We start from the raw sequence: 19,470 nt of genomic DNA, 5'->3' as shown, positions 1-19,470 counted from the left end.
AGAAACAAATATGGAGATCAAAGTCAAAGTACAGAGTGTCTTATGGTATAGTAATAGACCATACTTGGAAGAGCTCTCTGACAAAGACCTCAGAAGCCAAAATGTTCTCAGGAGTGGAAAAATATTTACTTAAATTATTGGACCGAAGGGCAGACTACAGCTAAGGAAAAGAGTAAATATTTTAGAACCAGATACGATTTCTCAGCCATTGGTTTCAAACCCTATTGAGAAAATGCATTGTTAAGGACCTTGGGGCAGTGCTAACACCGAGGAGGACCACGGTATCAGCATCACCTGAGGCTTATTAGGAATGCAGACTCTTGCCCCACCCTCGACCTACTGAATCTGAATACCTGGGGCTGGGCTCCAGAATCTTTTAGTAGCTCCGAGGTTTTTCTTATTGGTGCTACTGTTTAAGAACTACTGCTATAGAGTGTTGAACACATGGTTCCTACCATCTAGGAATTCCTGATCAAAGATATCTAATTTCTCATCAAACTTTTATAGAATATAAAAGACTGGATTATTCGTTCATCTCCCTGCATCCCGCACACGTTCAGGCAATCACAAGTACTCAACGAAGGTTTGCTATTAAGTTGACTATCTTCCATTATCCGTAAATAGTAGTATCTATCTGTAATATTCCAAGGTGAGGGAACTTGAAGGTTATAGGCACAAACAATATCTAAAACAAAAATTGAATTATGGAGCTTCGTGGTTGGTTTTGACCAAGAGCATTATATAGTGTGCGCGTTTGTGTGTGTGTGTAAATCTGCATTGTCTTTAACGAACCAAAGGAAAGCAAGTAACTTGAATAAAGCTTTCCTGTGTTTGAAAGGGGAAACCGTCACCAGCGGCGTAAACCTGATAATCTGAGGGGTAAAACAGGAGGGGCAGGGGTAAATGATAGGACTCAGTCTGGGCGTGCAGTCTGTAAAGCAGGCGGAGACTACCCGGCTGCAGCCCTCTTACCTTCCCCAGTGTGGCGCGGGTCGGAACCTAAAAAATTGCTCGTTTTATCTGAAGTTCAAGTGTAACCAGGCGAGGTCTACTTTTACCTGCTAACTCGGGCAGCCCTGGGTGGGCGGCGCCCGGGGACCCCCAAACCTCGAGGGCTCGCGCCCGCCCAGCCGGGTCAAATTCCAGGCCGGCCCTGAGCCTGCCCGGGAATGCGGGAAGGGCCGCGGGACACGCCGCGAGCGGCGGGGGAGGAGAGCGGGCCGCGGCGCCCCGGCCGCGCTGCGCCTGCCTCAGAACGCACGGCCCGAGAAGCACCACGAAACCCCAGGCCGTGGTCGTCGGCGCCAGCCCCGAGCCCGGGTGGACAAGGTGGACTCGGCCTCAAGCAGAGAGAGAACCGCGGCGCATGCCCCCGCCCAGAGTTGGATCCCGCCGCCACTTCCGGTGCGACTTCCGGTCCGCCTCCGGAGGCAGGAAGTGCGGGTGCCGCTGCTGTATCGCTGCAGACCTGCCGCAGCCCCGCGTTCTTCGCCTCGTTCGTCTCGAGCAGGCAGTCCATTTTCTGGTGCTGGTGTCCGGCCGCGGTGAGTGGCGTTCGCCCCCCGCGCGCGACACCCCTGGGGCCGCCCCGGTGCCCCGCCCCTCCGACCGCTCGCCGCCGCCAGACCCCGGCCACCGTGCCGGCGGGCGGGGCGGGGGCTGCGGGACCTGTCGGTGGGGCAGGGAGGGTCGGCGAGGAGGTCCGGCCGCGGCCAGCCCGGGCCTGGACGTCGAGGGTACGGGAGGTTGGGGCGGATGGAACCGGGCTGGGGAACCGCCCTGCTGGCCGAGTCGGCCTGTTCTCTGCGCTGCGTCACCCGACGGCTTCACACACCTGGCGCCTCGGCGGCCGCAGCCCCGCTCCCCGCCGGCCCGGTCGGTGGGTTTGGGTGTCTCCTTCGCCCACAGGGCTGGATGCTTTGGGGGCACAGGGGTCCGCTGGTGCGTGGTTCTTGCCCGGAGCTCCGAGTTGGTACCGGCTAAATGTAACGATTTCCATAGGAGTTGTGACTCTTCGCAGCACCTTGCATCTTGTAAAGATTTACTTCATTCGTGCTGACTGAAGAAGAGAACAAATAGCAAAAATCAGGAAAGGTTTTTTGAAAAAGAGAATCTGGACCTCATTGAAGGCCTTGGACTTAGCCCTGGTGGGGAGAACTTAATATTTCTGGCTGTATCTGTGGTAGGAGGTAACAAGACCAAAAGCTCAAAAGGTGTGAATTGTGTCGTGTGAAAAGGAGACGGTGGGGAGACCAGCCCGAACGGAACAGAACTGTAATGAATAATAGTTGGAAATAGGTAGATCAGTGGGGCCTTTTCACGGATGTCTTGCAAACTTGATGAGAAATAAAAGATTATGTAAGAGACATTCGGGAGTCATTTTGGATTCTTCGCTAAGGGAGTGAGATGAAGAAAGGGGTGTTTAGAGGATTAGTTTGGCAGCCTTGGTTTCGGACGGATTTGCAGTGGTCCTTTGGTAAGAAAAGAATTGTAGCATTTTAGAATTCAAAAGAAACTTACAGGTTATCTTTCGTTTTATTATTGAAACCCAGCGAGGTGAGATAATTTGCCCAGTGTCACTTGAGGGGTTCACCTGCTGCCACCCATTTTCTCTGAGCATTAGGTGGACGTTCCTCATGGTTAAGTGCACGGCTTCTTGTTTGTTCTGGCTCTGTTGAATAAAACAGCTTCTGTGATGACCTACTCGATACGCATTTATGCTTTAATGAGACTCAGTGTGGACAAGAGGAACTGCAACTTCTGAAGGACAGGTCCCAGGTGAGGGTTGCTGGGCTTAGGAAAGATAAAAGGACTGGGATCCCCTAAATGGAGCTGGTTGTCCCTCTCCCAAGATTCGAAGGCAGCATATATCTAGGGATGATTTTCATTGCCGGCAGCTTTGGGGTCTTCCTTCCCCGTTCCGCACTTTAGATGTGGTGGCTTTGCTTCTTACCGCCAACCACCTCTCCACATTTTCATGGTGGAGAAATTCTGCCGCCTACATGCAGGATGTTCGGAGCTACTGGTGCAAGCTCTGGGCTAGACTTCCTGAGTGTGATCCTGCATCTAAGCTCTACCTTTTTCTAGCTGTGGCTGCAGACAGATTATTTATTCTCTTCGCCCTAATTTTTCATCTGAGAAATGGGGATAATAACAGTGCCTATGTAATAAGTTGTGAGAATTACATATATTAATACATATGAAATGCTTAGACCAGTGCCTAGCACATATTTAGCACTCTTATTAGTACTCTTTGTTCCAGGTACTTTTTGTTATGGATTTCTTGGGGAGAGTCCAGTGGAGTTTATGCTGAACCATGGGTAGACCATAGAGAAAAGCCATATTTTGGGGAATCATATCCAGGGGGTGATGGGAATGTTGAAGAAGGGGTGACTGTTGCACTTAGAAGAGGAACCCACAGAACTTGGAGAGAAATTGAATAGAAGGAATCAAAATTTGCTAACAAGGAACAGAAAATTTCCCTACCCAGTGCAAACTTGGCTGTGGCCCCTTTGAGGTTTTAAAATTTCTTTGGCTATAATTCTGAAATAAAGGCATTGCCCTATTGAATATTAAAGACGCCAAGGAAACACAACGGCTTTATTAGTTTTCTATAGCTATATAACAAATTACCCCCAAACCTAGCACCTTAAGAAAACAATAAAGAGCTTCTGAGGGTCAGGAATTCCAGGGCAGCTTAGCTGGGCAGCTCTGGTTCTGGCTCAGGATCTCCTGGAGTTGCAGTCCAGATGTCAGCTGGGTTTGCAGTCATTTGAAAGAGGATCAACCTCCAAGATGGCTGACTCACCTGGCTGGCAAGTTGGTGCTGGCTGTTGGCAGGAGGCCTCAGTTCCCTGCCACATGGACCTCTCCGTGGGGTTGTGTAGTACCCTATAGACCTGGTGCTGGCTTTCCCCAGATTGAGTGATCTGAGAGAGAGCGTGGTAGAACCTGCAACATCTACAATATTATGACAAAGTCGCACTCCATCATTTTCACAATATCCTATTAGTTATGAAGGGTGGCAGAATATGCCACCCCAAGATGTGCCACTTTGGCATGAAGATTATTTTGAGCTGAAGGCAATTGAGAAGAAAGCAGACACAAGAAAGGCTCTTTGCCCTCCCCCAATGTGCCTAAAAGCAGGACACACATTTACAAAGATGTTCTTCTTTTCCTCTCTACCAGGCAGGACAAAGGTTACTCTCTGGAGACAACTTTAGACTCTTAATGGAGAAGGGCGTGACTTAAATCTACTAGAGAAGCCTTACCCTTGTTTATACTGTGCTTTTAACCTTCCATACCTAGCCTCTCCCCTCCACACATGCCTTTCTTCTTTTGACTTCAGCTGAAGATGATATTTAAGCCAGAGTTCTAAGCCACCTCTGAGAGTTGGATTTTTCCCTGGGTATCTCCCCATGTATACATGAGGTATACATGTTAATAAATGTGTGTCTGTTTTTCTGTTATTAATCTGTTATTACAAGGCATCAACCAAGAACTCAGAATCACGGTCAGTGCCTTCTAAGTGTTTAACTCAGTGGTTCTCAACCGTCACTGTATATTGGAATCACCTGCTGCATTTTAAAAATACAGATTCATACAGTCACCTGTAGACATTCAGTTTCAGTTGTACTAGACCAGGACCTGGACATCACTTTTTAAAAACTTCCAAGATGGGACTTTCCCTGGCAGTCCAGTGGTTAAGACTTCGCCTTCCAATGCAGGGGGTGTGGGTTAAACCCCTGGTCAGGGAGCTAGATCCCACATGCCTCCTGTCCAAAAAACATAAAAAACAGAAGCAATATTGTAACAAAGACTTAAAAAAAAAAAGCTTCCAAGATGATTCTAATGTGCAGCCAAGATTGAAACCAGAGGTTAACTGTTGTGAGAGCCGTATTTACCCGCCATGTGGTAGCAGCCCCTAGCTGCCTTAGGTGTTTCATAGGTAGCTAATAGAATATGCTCCCTGAGCATCGTTTCCAGGCTTCCAATAAAGCCATATAGGCTGGATGAAGTTCACAAGCAGTTTCTGCTTATTAATGATTATAGTGCCCATGTTTTGATTTGCATATCAGTATAGCAGGTGATTTTGAAAAAATTTAGATTATGACCTAAATATGTTGACGCCACAACTACCTATAATACCGGTATTCCTATATCCCTGCCCTTCTTTAACCTCTACAAATACTACATATAACCTTTAGTTCACTCTGTATCAGAAATTTACAAAAATAATGAGATAAAAATTTTGAAGAGGAAGTAAGACTTCTGTTTATTCCCGTTAAAGCTTATTCATTACCTTATATGCTATGTTCTAAATGGATATTTTTTGTAACTAAGGATGGGGTTTGGTGGGGTTTTTTCCTTTAATATTTATAGGTCAAATAGTAATTTCACAGTCTTAGGTAAAGATTTCAAGCCTTTACCTACCATGTCAAACCAAAACCATGACTGATAGGAAATACTGCCATTTGAAAAAACCCAGAACCAGGGCTGCAACATTGCACGGTTGCAGGGAGGGCCATTCATATCTTATTCTCTTCCCATTCCACTGTGCACTTCTAGTCTATACATTGGTTTCCCCAGCATAGTTTGAATTTATTTGAAAACTCAGTTTCACTAGGAATTAAATTTAGAGGAAAGCAGCTGCTCAGAAATCAGTGTTGGACTATATTGGTAAGTACTGAAAGTTTAAGAATTTTTTTGTGGTAAAAAAAAATAACTAGCAGAATTGTATGAAGTAAAAAATATATAAGTAAAATCACCTTTAACAAATGGGGTTGGTTTCTAGCTCTGCCACCAGGTGACCTTGGGCAAGTTGTTTAACATATTTTGATATTCAGTTCTTCCATGTGTAAAGCAGGTGTGTTGAATTTAGTGCACCCGAGTACCTAGCATAGAAGTCACTCAGCAAATGGTAGTAGCCATAAGTTGAGTAGACTTTTAATTCTCTCTGGTCCTAAGGCATTTGGGGGCTAGAAAAATAGCGAGAACAAATACATGAGTTAAACTCATGCATGGTGCCTTGGGCATATACTAGTACCAGTAGTTTGGTGTTGCTGAAGGAAAAGTACAAAGTAGAGAATGGCTAGCGATGAGGCTGAAAGGTCATTCTAGAGCAGGGAAAGGTGTGTGTGCCATGCTCAGGAACTTGTACTTTGGCCTATAGGCAGTGGAGAGCCGACAGTTTCTCAAAAGGAAATGATATGGTCATATTCATGTTTTACACACCTCTGGCTGGAAGATAAAGGATAGTCTAGAGGGGACCAAAAAGCATGGAGGTTGGTTATTTGGCCATCGAAATATTCTACACAAAGAGGTGATGAGGGCCCAGCACAGGGTGGTGGCAGAAGAATGAGGAAGATGAGCAAATCTGATGAATCTTTAAGAGGCAGGCTTGGTTCATCAGTGAGAGGGATGAGTCGGGGATGACTTGCACGTTTCTGGCTTGGTGAGGGCGTAAACGATGGTGCCATTAACTGACAGGAAACAGAAAGTTGAGAAAGTTTAGGAGGGGAAGATAATGAATTCTGTTTCTAATACGTTGATTCTGAATGTCTGGGATATCAAAATGGGTGCCTTTCACAAGCACAGTTGGCTGTTTGATTCCACAGCTCAAGGGAAGGGTCAGCCCTGAGGATACGGACGTGGGAGTCATAGGTGTTGTCAGGACAGTGAGAGCCAATGAGATCATCCAAGGAACACAGAGTGAAAAGAATTTAATAAGCCATGGACTGTGAGAATACTCGAAAACGTGAATATTTAAGTGAGTGGAGAAGATAAGAGCCTAACAAGAAAATGGAGGAGGACCAGGCATAGAAATAGAACTGAGAGGAGGTTGGTGTCACCTAAAATGTCACAGCATTTTACTGAAACTAAATGTGATCTTCAGGAGTCTCCCTTGTTAGAGTGTAAAGTGTTAAAGGCTGGGAACCTTGGGCTCTCGTTCCATTGGGACAGTTCATTGCTACTGTTACAGTTCATCAAGGCCAAGAGTTGTTGAGGCCTGAAGAGAAGAGGGATAAAATGGTGTCAAATATAGCAGAATGGTCCAAGGAGACTTAGACCAGGTTTGACAATGGGAAAGCACTTGCAAATAGAGAAGAGAAAGCCAGATTGTGATGAGTGGGAAGTGAGAAAGTGGAGAAAGCCAAGATATTTATCTCAGAAGCTAAGGACAGAGAGGGTGGTAGTTTCTTTGGGGACCAGAGTTCTCTTTAGATTGACTGTTTTGCTACAACCTTGCCTCACTTTTCAGCTGAGGTTTTATTATCAGTTGATATTTTCTGTGTGTACTTTGTATATTTATATACAAATATAAATGTGCACTGGTTTTAAATGAAGTACAGAGAAAACGTAAACTTTTTCTTTTTAAAGAGATCATGGTGTCATTTCATTGAGCCATACCTGCTCTGTAACAGGTTTTGAATGGGGGCTCAGACTTGCTCACGGTATAATGGCTTTTCTAGCCTTACTGGGTTACCTCCTCATTCTCTCTCCCAGGCATTTTCCGTAATAAAGATTCTTGCATGTGCAGACCCTTCTTGGCATCAGCTTCTTGGAGAACTCCAACTAAGCTTCGGAAATGTTTAAATATAATATACTTTTGGGTTAGCTGTAGCGTTAGCATGAAACAATTGATTATTTTTTTAAAATAAAGATTTTCTCTTTGGGAGGTTTTTCTAAATGACTCTATTGCAGACATAGTTTGCTGATACTGAGGGAGAGAACTAATTCTTGGCTTCAGATCTACTGTCTTTTATATCTTTTGAATCTTGAAGAAATAGAATCATAGAATTTTTAGCATGAGAAAAAATTTTAATCCAACAGTTTTGAAATGTGAGGAAGAATTAAAGCAGAGTCAGGTGCCTTGCTAGTGGACCACATTCTGTCTCCGATTGAATCTTCAATATAACTGTCACATGACTAGCTAGTTACAGGAAGGAGAAGAAATTAACATTTACTCAGGCCATGTATGTCCCCAGGGGAAGGAGTTGAAATGTTAAAGTAAGGACTCTAAGGCTGATGTGCTTCAAAACTGCAAACAGGGGCTTCCCTGGTGGCGCAGTGGTTGGGGGTCCGCCTGCCGATGCGGGGGACGCGGGTTCGTGCTTCGGTCTGGGGGGATCCCGCATGCCGCGGAGCGGCTGGGCCCGTGGGCCATGGCCGCTGGGCCTGCGCGTCCGGAGCCTGTGCTCCGCAACGGGGGAGAGGCCGCAGCGGTCAGAGGCCCGCGTACCGCAAAAATAAATAAATAAATAAATAAATAAATAAAAGTTTAAAAAAAAAAAAAACTGCAAACAGGGCTTCCCTGGTGGCGCAGTGGTTGAGAGTCCACCTGCTGATGCAGGGGGGTTCGTGCCCCGGTCCGGGAAGATCCCACATACGGCAGAGCGGCTAGGCCCGTCAGCCATGGCCGCTGAGCCTGCGCGTCCGGAGCCTGTGCTCCGCAATGGGAGAGGCCATAACAGTGAGACGCCCGCGTACCGCAAAAAAACAAACAAACAAAAAAACTGCAAACAAACAATGTAGGTTAAAAGTCCAAGACCTGAAGTCCCGGAGACCCAGGTCCAGAATTCCCTTGCCCAGCCACTGCCCTCACCAGTCATCTGCTTTCACACTGCGAGGCTGCAGAGTTAGAGAACCAGTCCCCAAGGCCACCCTCATTTCTGACACCAATTCCAAGTTTCGTTCCCCAAGACGACCCTCAGGTTCAGTAATTCGCTAGGACTTAACAGAACTCACTGAAAGCTGTTACACCTATGGTTATGGTTTACTGCAGTAAAAGGATTCAGATTAAAGTCAACCAAGGGAAGAGAGTCGTGGTATGGAGTCCAGGAGAATTCCAAATGCTTAGCTTCCAGTGGTCCTTTCCATGGGCAGTGTTGACCTCTCCTGGCAGCAAGGCGTGAGGGTGAGCATGGAGTATGGCCTGGCACAGAGCTTGCTTGACCCTTCATAGCCATAGTTTTTACTGCAGCTCTGTCCCCTAGATACTGTCCCCACTCCTAGGCTGACTTCAGTCTCCAGTTCCTCTAGAGGCCAAGCTGATGAACACCTGACCCAGAGCCCCCATGATAAATCACATTGTTAGACTCTCTGGTGTGACCCAAGACCCCAGATATACCAGGCAGAACGTTCTAAGGGCTTAGAGATTACCTCCCAGGAGCTGAGGACAGAGGCCAGACCTCTCCTTGGGCAAAATTATATTCTTTACTACACAAAGGCCATTGATTTTTTTTTTTTTTTTTAAACCTAGGTAGTACCTACCTCATAGGGCAGTTGTGAACATTGGATAAGACAGTGGAGCAAACAATTATTCTGGTGTCCATGGGTTTTCAAGAAATGGTGAAGCTGAGATTCAGGCTCAAGATTTTTCCGATTCCGAAGCCAGGAGTATTTTCGTGTTGTATTTATTTACATCATTTAAAACTGCAAATAAAAATGGAATGAGAAGGGGATTCCCTGGCGGTCCCGTGGTTAGGACTCGGAGCTTTCACAGTCAGGGCCCGGGTTCAGTCCTCGGTTGGGAAACTAAGATCCTGCAAGCCACGTGGTGGGCCAAAAAAAAAAAAAAAAAAAGGATTGAGAAGTGTCCATTCTATTTGACATTTAAAACATTGGTGGCTTTCAGTAGAGTATCAGGGGCTACCACTAAAGGTGTATTACAGAGAATTGAGGAGCGATTGGGAAGATGAGAAAATGGAGAGAGTTGAGTAGTAGGATACTATTCTAAAAGTTTTGTCAAGGGAAAGGGGGAATGAGGATGTAGCTAGAAGGGATACAAGACTAAAGATACATTTTGATGTTTTTTTAAAAAATATATATATTTATTTATTTATTTTGGCTGCACTGGGTCTTAGTTGTGGCATGTGGGATATTTAGTTGCGGTACGCAGGATCTTTTGTTGCAGCATGTGGATTTCTTAGTTGCGGCAGGCATGTGGGATCTAGTTCCCTGACCAGGGATCGAACCTGGGCCCTCTGCATTGGGAGTGCAGAGTCTTATCCACTGGACCACCAGGGAAGTCCCATTGATTTTTTTTTTTAATGAGAGCCTTTTGAGCATGTACCTTATAGTAACTATACTAGTCTCTTTGCATATGTTATCTCATTTAATTCTCACTTGCATTAGAGTAGATATTGTGTTTTGCTGTAAAACTGAGGGTCGAGTGAGGTTCCCTGGTTTTCAGACCATTTTTTGGAAGAAACCAAGGCTCAGAGAGGTTATGCAATATTGGTAGTAAAATGAAGTTAAAAGGTGTACCTACTGCATAGGATTGTTGTGAGGGTTAAATGGGACAATCCTTGTGAAAGTAAGATGTCCGCTTTGGAGCCTTTCTCTTTAGGGGAGCCCCCTGCTGCTTGGCACGTAGTAGCACTCGGTAAATGCGATTTATTGCTACGTGCTTTAAAACTCATTCACATTTAATAAAAATGAGGTTCGTGAAATTTGGGATGAAGCCACATCAATAATTTCTATTCTGTTTCTTCAAAACTGCTTTTGTCCTAGCTGTTTAATTGTGACATTGGAAATAAAGTTTATATGTATATTCCTACCCAAATAAAGTAATAATTCTACAATACATTGAAATATTTTTACTCACTAACTTCAGGTGTTGTGAGTTCTTTTTTTTTGCTTTATGTTTTTATGCATTCTGTTTTGCTTTATGTTCTTTTCTTTTTAACTCTAGGATTAAACGGCCACCATGTCTAGCAAAAAGGCAAAGACCAAGACCAAGAAGCGCCCCCAGCGCGCAACCTCCAACGTGTTCGCCATGTTTGACCAGTCACAGATTCAGGAGTTTAAGGAGGCCTTCAACATGATCGATCAGAATAGAGATGGTTTCATCGACAAGGAAGACTTACATGATATGCTTGCTTCGCTAGGTAGACTTTTATGTTCTTAATATTCCTGCTTCCCCCAAATAACTACCATTTTATAAATTATTTTTTGTGTGATGTACAGGTATTAATCTCCTGGTCTCAAAGGCCTCTTGAGAGATGTTGGGTGGGAGGCACCATACTGAGGCTTGGCCTGTCATAAGAGGATACGCCTTCAGGGGTGGGGGCCTGGCTGCCACTGTGGCTAGGCAGGCTTCCGTTCCTGTTAGCTAAATATGATCGGTCTACAAGGTGAAAAGCCAGAGGATGACTAGATGGCAAGATACCAGAATCTTAAACAGGAAGTGTGGACAATAATATGTACTAAGTAATAAAAGTTGAGGACAGGTTATATGACAGAGGTGACAGTCACAAGTGATAACGACCATCTCAGGGAGGAAGGGCAGTGCTCCTAAAAAAAGGGAACACAGGGAAGGGGGCTTCCACAATTTATATATATTTTTTATAATTAAAAGAAAATGTAAAGATAGAAGATTTATCCATTTATTTTTACACATTTAGCTATAGTTGATTTACAATATTGTGTTAGTTTCAGGTGTACAGCTTCAGATTCTTTTCCACTGTAGATTATTGCAAGATATTAAGTATAGTTCCTTGTGCTATACAGTAAATCCTGTTGTTTATCTGTTTTTTGTATAGTGGTGTGTATCTATTAATCCCAAACCCCTAATTTATCCCTCTCCCCACACCTTTCCCCTTTGGTAACCATAAGTTTGTTTTCTATGTCTGTAAGTCTGTTTCTGTTTTGTAAATAAGTTGATTTGTAATTTTTTTTTTAGATTCCACATACAAGTGATATCATATAACATTTGTCTTTGCCTGCCTGACTTACTTCACGTAGTATGATCATCTCTAGGCCCATCCATGTTGCTGCAAATGGCAGTATTTCATTTAAAGATACAGGATTTAAAGCAAACATAAACTGCCCTTTGTCATTCTGGCTATGTTGGTGTTAATTTACTATTGCTTATATGATTTTGTTGTTTTGATCTTAAGGAAAGAGGGGAAAGTCCTCCATGTCCTGCCTGAATTGTCACTGATTTTACAGTTGGAAGAAAGGAGTATCAAGTCAGGGTGTTCTTGATAGGCCAGAATGACAGGCAGGGAAGGGGGCACAGGTCAGGGATGGCCCACAGTTAGGCTCTGCACTCTAACGTTTCTGTGTCTGACCATGATCCAGAAGGGCAGTTCAAGGGCCAGAGGACAAAGAGAGAGAATTTGTTACTTTTTTCTTTTTAGTAACCACATGATTTTGTTCTTCTCTTTTATTTTTATTTTTTTCTCCTAGCATGTTATTTTGAATTTTTTTTTTTTTTTTTTTTCCCAGTACGCGGGCCTCTCACTGTTGTGGCCTCTCCCGTTGCAGAGCACAGGCTCCAGACGTGCAGGCTCAGTGGCCATGGCTCACGGGCCCAGCCGCTCCGCGGCATGTGGGATCTTCCCGGACCAGGGCACGAACCCGTGTCCCCTGCATCGGCAGGTGGACTCTCAACCACTGCGCCACCAGGGAAGCCCTGAAATTTTTTAAGCCTATAAAAAGTTGAAAGAACGGTATAATGAACACACATCCATCCTTTACCCAGATTCACGAGCTGTTAACATTTTGCAACATTGCCTTTATTCAGAGTGAGAGTTGAGTCTTGCAACATTGCCTTTATTCAGAGTGAGAGTTGAGTCAAGATACTGATCTGACTTGTTGACTTGCAGATGGGGTGGATCCCAGTGTTTTCCACACTCTGAATAGCTAAGTACTAAGTGTCCTTTGGGGAGCAGGTCACTACTGAAGAAGACCACTGAGGAGAATTGAGGGCCTGAGTTGTATTACAAAGATCGAACACTCAAGCCTGTCCCCTGGTCCTAGTAGATGCTCAGTTAATTTTTGTTGGATGAATGAGTGGTGGTAGAGTAAGAGACTGACTTATGGGGAGTGCCATGCCTTTAGAGATACATATTTACCTTTTAAATCAACAAATTATATTAGATGCCTTGAATGGGTCCATAGGTGCTTAGCCTAAGCCAATTCATTTTAAATCCCTGTGTCTTTTTCATACCCATGTTCTCTTGACACCTTTGGGTTACACTTTTTACCCCCAAAAATTGCTACAAGAGAGTCGGGATAAATCTGGAGGTAGAAAAGTAGTCCTTTTTAGCTACTTTCACTTACTCGAAGAATCTTGAGATTAATTTTGGGCTAATTTTGTATCGATATGTAGAATAGGTATAATGAGTGAAGGTTGTAATGCAGTAAGACAGATGCCAACTCGGCACTTAAATTTCACCCAAATTCCTGGGAGTAAAACTTACATATGAACCATAATTCTAGATTTGACTATCATTAGCACTTAGTTGGGTATAATAGTGAGATGCTGACATAGATGCTCTTTTCATGGAGAATCATACAAACTTAATGTTGGAAGGGACCTTTCAGATACCAAGTTTAACTAGTCCATGTTATAGATAAAAAGTAAACCCTAGACACTTTCCACCTTGTCCCAGGGCACACAGTTAGTGGCAGAACTGAGATTCAAACCCACTATTCCAGACCCTTCGTTCAGTGCTGCTTTTCTGCACCATGTGGACCTCACAAATGCCAGGACAGAGAAGCTCTTTGTTAGTCCCACCATATGTGGCCATTCCAGGGGAATTTCTCCCAACTTCGAGGGGAGGGTCAGGGGAGTTCCCTCACCACCGTACCGGAAGAGGAAGAAGTGTCCTTGGTGGGAACTGAGATTAAGATTTCCCATCATGAACAATACTAAACAAGACTATATTTCAGCAATACGAGTAAACAGCATCTGGGGATATGTCTGACAACCAAATAGAACATAACATTGTTTAAAATGAGCTCCCAGGGACTTCGTGGTGGTGCAGTGGTTGAGAATCCACCTGCCAGTGCAGGGGACACGGGTTCGAGCCCTGGTCCAAGAAGATCCCACATGCCGCGGAGCAACTAAGCCCATGTACCACAACTACTGAACCTGCACTCTAGAGCCCACGTGCCACACTACTGAAGCCTGCGTGCCTAGAGCCCATGTTCCGCAACAAGAGAAGCCACCGCAATGAGAAGCCTGTGCACCGCAACGAAGAGTAGCCCCCGCTCGCCGCAACTAGAGAAAGCCCACGCGCAGCAACGAAGACCCAATGCAGCCATAAATAAATAATAAATTGATTAATTAATTAATTAATTTTAAAAATAAATAAAATGAGCTCCCAGTTCTAAACCAACCTAATAGTTTCAGCTTAAATGACCAACTTATAAATAAATTGTTTGAAGCATACCAATTATAGGCAACTTACTGAAGTTAGATATATGAATATTTAGATTTTTTAAATAACCAGTATTGAAATGCCCTGATGGGTCTTTAATGTTATCAGCATTCAAGATGTAATAATGTGGCATTACCTGGTTCATAGTTTCATGTGTTTGTTTTATTTTTAATGAAAAATAGTGCAGGAAAAGTTGCAGAAAGTATCAGTGAATGGACAGTATTCAACCTAAGCCCAGGATGCATTTTATTTATGATGTATCAAAGATTTTTTTATGTTGTTAAAAATTGTCTTTTTTAAATGTTCTTAATGTAAGTTAATTGAAATATTAGTTTCGTGTGATGGTGATGTAACTTTTAAAATATGTTGGGGAACATAACAATAACAGAATAATTATTTATTGAAATGAGTTCTTTGTCCTTAAATGTTAAAATGTGCAATTTTATAGGGAAGAATCCAACCGACGCGTACCTTGAAGCCATGATGAATGAGGCTCCAGGGCCCATAAACTTCACCATGTTCCTTACCATGTTTGGGGAGAAGCTGAATGGCACAGACCCAGAAGATGTCATCAGAAATGCTTTTGCTTGCTTTGATGAAGAAGCAACTGGTGAGCACTCTTTGTTTATGCCCCGCCTCATTCCAGACTATGTGAAACACTTTTTAGGGAATGAGGAAGATTGGCAAAATATAAATTTTTAAAAATGAGTAGAGGGAAACTATCATTTACGATAGGACAGTCGACCAAGAATGGCTAGAACACAGGTATGTAGGTCATAAAGCTACATGGTTTGTGGTGTTAATCTTTGAATCTGGTTCTGAGCTTCCTGAAAGCCAAATGGAGAATTGTCTTTTAAATAGTGTTTCTTAGACAGTATACTGCTTCAAGAGACTTTGAGTTTCACCAGAAAGTATAGTTAACTAACTTGGACAATTAAAATCTTCATTTTTTTCCCTTATTATTTAAAATGTGTGAAGAAAGCCCGGCTGTTCCGTTTTCTGACTTCTCTCGTTTTCCCCTTTGCTTGTGCGTTAACCCTCTGCTCAGCCACGCGCATCGCCTCCTCACATACACCTCGCCTCCTCCTTCCTGCTTCCCCCTTGCTACCTATTAAAACTGCACCGGCCTTCGTGCTCGTTTGGTCTTGGCAACGCTGCCCTTTTATTCTGGGTATCTGCCTTTTTTTTAATATCTCTGAAATACAAGGTATTTTTTTCTCCTCTGGAAAATACTGGCTTCAAATTAATTTTGTAAGCGTATGATTTACTAACTGACTTTGTAAATGATTTAATCTAATATTAATAAAGAACTCTAAAAATAATAGGAAAAGATAAAGATATGGTTATATATTGCTTTATTTTGTTCAGGTAAGTATGTATGTTCTGAAATCTCTTGTAAGATTGACCTAGTTGAGAACCAAATCATTAAAGTGCCGGGAGGTGTTCACAACTCCCCTTTTTCTGCTGCCTTCCAGGCACCATTCAGGAGGATTACCTGCGAGAGCTGCTGACCACAATGGGAGATCGGTTTACGGATGAGGAAGTGGACGAGCTGTATAGAGAAGCACCTATTGACAAAAAGGGGAATTTCAATTACATTGAGTTCACGCGCATCCTTAAACATGGAGCGAAAGACAAAGATGATTGAAAAGAACTTGAGCTAAAACTTTCCAATTACTTTGTCTTACTCTGTTTTATTTCCCATTCACTTCCCCCCTCATAGACCTGTTGCATGCAACTTAGTTTCACAGCTTTGCCTCTTTTTCGGTGTATTTATTCTAGACCTTTCTGCCACTTAGCACTTGTATAATCAGACTGCAAATGGAGATGAGGTTGTAAATTGTATTGAGAAAAAGGATTGGGAATAAGAATCGACAAATGTGAAAGCCCAGGAAAATATATCTGGTATTTCTGGTTTTGCTGGATTTTTACATTTTTATATAATAAAAATGCTATTTTGAAATAAAGATTATGCTGACTCAAATGTAATATAATGGAAAGTTAAATAACTGGTAGTTGGTGGTAGTCCTTTTTTTAGATTTTCAAGTTCGTATAATTCAGATTCCATAGTAAAACTGATTGTTCACATGTATGGGACAGTGTTCTTCAGTATAAGTTAACATCATTATACAGTAAAAACTAGTTGTACCTTAGTTTCTTTCATGCTTATGGTAAGTCAGATGTTTAAATTATTGAATGTTAAATATAGAATGTATCTGAGAAAACACTGAATGTTTTACTGATTTGAGTCTAGGAACATGAGGCAAAATTCTGAAGAAAAGAATAGTTATTATTGAATATTTACAGTGTGTAAAGCATTACATGTAGACGATTTTCATTGACTCTTCCCAGCACCCCTGTGGGATAGAATTTTATTAGCCCTGTATTTCAAGGGGAAGAACTGAGCACCGGGGAGTCAAGTGATTGATCTGAGTCTCTGTCAGAGCTGGGACTCCAGGCCAGGGCGTCCCACTCCAGAGTATGGATTCTGGGACCACTGTGCTGTCTCTGAAAAGCCCCAAATGCCTAAAAGGTCAAGATATTTCCATTACATTCTAACATAGTTTTGTAGTCATTATTGAAATTTAAAATAACTTGGGGACATTGATTGTTGGAATAGAATTTCAGAAAATTCTATCCAGGTGAAAAATAGAGGACCAAAGATTATAAGCAATATAATCTTCCAACTGCCTTCAGTTGGAAGGTGGTTCACATAGTGTAGAGTGTAGACTGGATGGAAGGTCTGAAAACCATACAGACAAGGCTGCTATGAGCTCGCTTAACATCCTCAAGGCCAAGCAATATGAGAAGTAGGAGAGAAAAACCTAAAAAAAGAAAATCCATTTAAAAAATTTCCCAACGTTGTTCAACACCTATTCCCTCTTAAATGTATTGATATTTTATCTCCTTAAAATCGATGGCATTTACACGTTGTTTAACATTTGTGCTTCCGAGCTTGCTGTTGTAGGCAAATCCTTGCTATCAATTAATTTTTCTAGGTTTTTCATCATCTTTAAAAAGAGCAGTTCCACTCTCGTGGTCTAGTTCACGAGAAGTGCTTTGCAGTTCATAAGAGTTTTCGCACTTATGACCTAATCCTCACCGCCCATTAGGTAAGTAGGGCAAGTAATATCCCTGCTTTTCATATGAGAGCTGAAGTTTAGAACAGCCAGAGCACCTGTCCGAGGTCCCACAAGAATAAGAATCCACATCTGGCTCCCTTTTCTACTTCCAAGCGTTAAGTCACATGCAGTGTCAAAACCAGAATCACCGTGTGTAGAAGGAGAAGGGGAAGCATACTGGGATCATCTTGACTGTCATTAACAAATACTTATCAGTCACCTGTTATGTGCCAGGCACTGTTCTCTGTTGGGGATAACTGGGGGGGTAGGACAAACAAGGACGCCACCCTCCTGGGGCTCAGCTCCTTAGTGGGCGATCAGGAAGGCACCTCTAAGTATCGTGGAACACAGAACTGAGCAAGTGCAGAGAGGGCCTCTGAGGTGAGATCTGAATCACGAGAAGAGGGTCCCCGTGTGGAGGTCAGGGAGGATGTTCCACTCACAGGGAACAGTCCTTCCAAGGCAGGCACTGGCAGAAGCGCTGGGAGAGCTCAAGGGAAGGACATAAGGATGGTGTTTGCTGCGTGGTCTACGTGCAGAATCATAGGGCTTTGGGCAGGGAAGAAATGTGAATTATGTTTTAAAAACTCAACCTTGCTGCTGAGTATAGAATGGAGGGCAAGAGTAGCAGCAAGAAGACTTCCAGTTAGGAGGCTGCCACTATGGTCCAGGCAAGTCAAGAGGTTGGCTTGGTCTCCAGATGGTCACGCAGGTGGCTCTGCTGCCTGACCTATTTACTCTGCTTCAGCCTTTTCTTGTCACCAGCTCTCTGGCATCATTTTAACTGCATTTATTCTTTTGCTCTGCTTAAAGGCAGATTCGAGAAGATTGGGAAGTTGAAAAAGTTTTCAAGATTAAAAACAAGAAAAATTGTCTCTTGAATGCCTTATGTTGACCTGACGTAACCCATTCTGTTTCATCCATAGTATCTATAAAGAGAGTAGTGGAATCCAGCACACACTGTAAGGCACCTCAGCTAGGACCTTGTTCCTCTCTGGTTCAATAAATATTATGATGATGAAAACTCTATTTTAGTATCTTTCCTTTTTTGAGAACAACTTAGTAATGATCTCTAAAATTGACAATTGATGCCTTGGCCATCACAATTGGAATGTGTGTGTGTTTGTACTCAGGTAGTTAAAACTATGCTGAACGGTTGCTCTGTATTAAGCATGTACACTACTGGCCTTTGAGGTAGGTTTTTGTTTTGTTTTGTTTTAATTATCCTTGTTCTACAGATAAAGCACTGAGGCGCAGAGAAGTAACTTACCCAGGTTACACAGGTAGGAACCAATGGGACCGTAATTTGAGTCCAGTCAGTCGAGCTCTCGAACCTGCCTCTTAGAAAAATAATTATTGAAAGTAACAACACTGGTTTCTTACCATTGTACAGGAATTTTAAAAGCATTCATTATTGCATTTGATCCTCAAAACTCTAGGAGGTGGATAAGGTAGGCATTATCCCATTTTACAGGTGAGAATACTGAGTTATAGACGTTACCCCACTTGCTCAACTTTATATATAAAGTAGACAGTGTCTGAGCCATGACTAGCTTTTAAGCTCTTTGAGTGAGGGTGCTTCTCATTAAACCTATAATTTCCTAATTAGATAATACCTGTAGCCTGATCAACATCTTTTTCTCATTTATAAATGTATATATACTATATATCATATATATGAAAGCCATTAATATTTATAAAATTGAAATTATGTTTAGTTATACATTTAATGAATCATCTTTCCTGATAAAAATGAAGTTTTAAATTCAGCATATATATGAATAAATACTTGAATAAGAATTTTCTTGATTGTAATTTTTTTAACATTTTAGTGTTTTTGAAAACAAAATGTCTTACAATCAATGTATATATTTAATAGTTTATCCTTAAAAATAATTGCATCAATGTTGCATCTCAAAACTGAAAGATCTAAACAAAAATGAAGGGTCTTAAAAGATAAAAAAACATTATTTGGAATATACATATGTAAACTACTGAAAAATCTGGTGTGAATAGGCTGTCATCTGGGAAATATGAACGAGGATGAGAAAGTTTATCACATACTGAAATTTTGGGAAAAGTTTTCTTGGACAGAAAAATTACAAATTTTTCTGTAATCTGGGGAAGATTACAAATTGCATACATCACTCTCTGTCCTTAATCTCGGGTCAATC

General features: G+C 42.6%; 1 protein-coding gene across 2 annotated transcripts; it reads left to right on the top strand.

The window, feature by feature from the left end:
• Window positions 1-1,410: 1,410 nt before the first annotated feature.
• LOC309815024 (myosin regulatory light chain 12B) lies at window positions 1,411-18,323 on the top strand. 2 transcript variants are annotated; one of them, XM_082641423.1, is made up of 4 exons: window positions 1,411-1,544; window positions 10,697-10,892; window positions 14,623-14,784; window positions 15,650-18,323. In XM_082641423.1, exons 2-4 carry the CDS (start codon window positions 10,712-10,714, stop codon window positions 15,820-15,822), a joined length of 516 nt encoding a protein of 171 aa, XP_082497549.1. In that variant the 5' UTR covers window positions 1,411-1,544; window positions 10,697-10,711; the 3' UTR covers window positions 15,823-18,323. The 2 variants fall into 2 exon arrangements, with proteins under 2 accessions (XP_082497549.1, XP_082497550.1); XM_082641424.1 differs by lacking the exon at window positions 1,411-1,544 and adding an exon at window positions 1,700-1,711.
• Window positions 18,324-19,470: the final 1,147 nt, after the last annotated feature.

Source organism: Mesoplodon mirus (assembly GCF_964341445.2).
Source record: "Mesoplodon mirus genome assembly, chromosome: 13".
In the NCBI taxonomy this organism is placed as follows: domain Eukaryota; kingdom Metazoa; phylum Chordata; class Mammalia; order Artiodactyla; family Ziphiidae; genus Mesoplodon; species Mesoplodon mirus.
Note: the sequence above shows the minus strand (reverse complement) of the source record. Positions and strands in the feature narration are given on the sequence as shown.

Bases quoted from the DNA above. Each gene is read 5' to 3' on its own strand.
- LOC309815024 (XM_082641423.1), top strand. From the start codon at position 10,712: ATGTCTAGCAAAAAGGCAAAGACCAAGACCAAGAAGCGCCCCCAGCGC. The intron at 10,893-14,622 runs GTAGACTTTTAT...GCAATTTTATAG, and splicing joins TGATATGCTTGCTTCGCTAG to GGAAGAATCCAACCGACGCG. The intron at 14,785-15,649 runs GTGAGCACTCTT...GCTGCCTTCCAG, and splicing joins CTTTGATGAAGAAGCAACTG to GCACCATTCAGGAGGATTAC.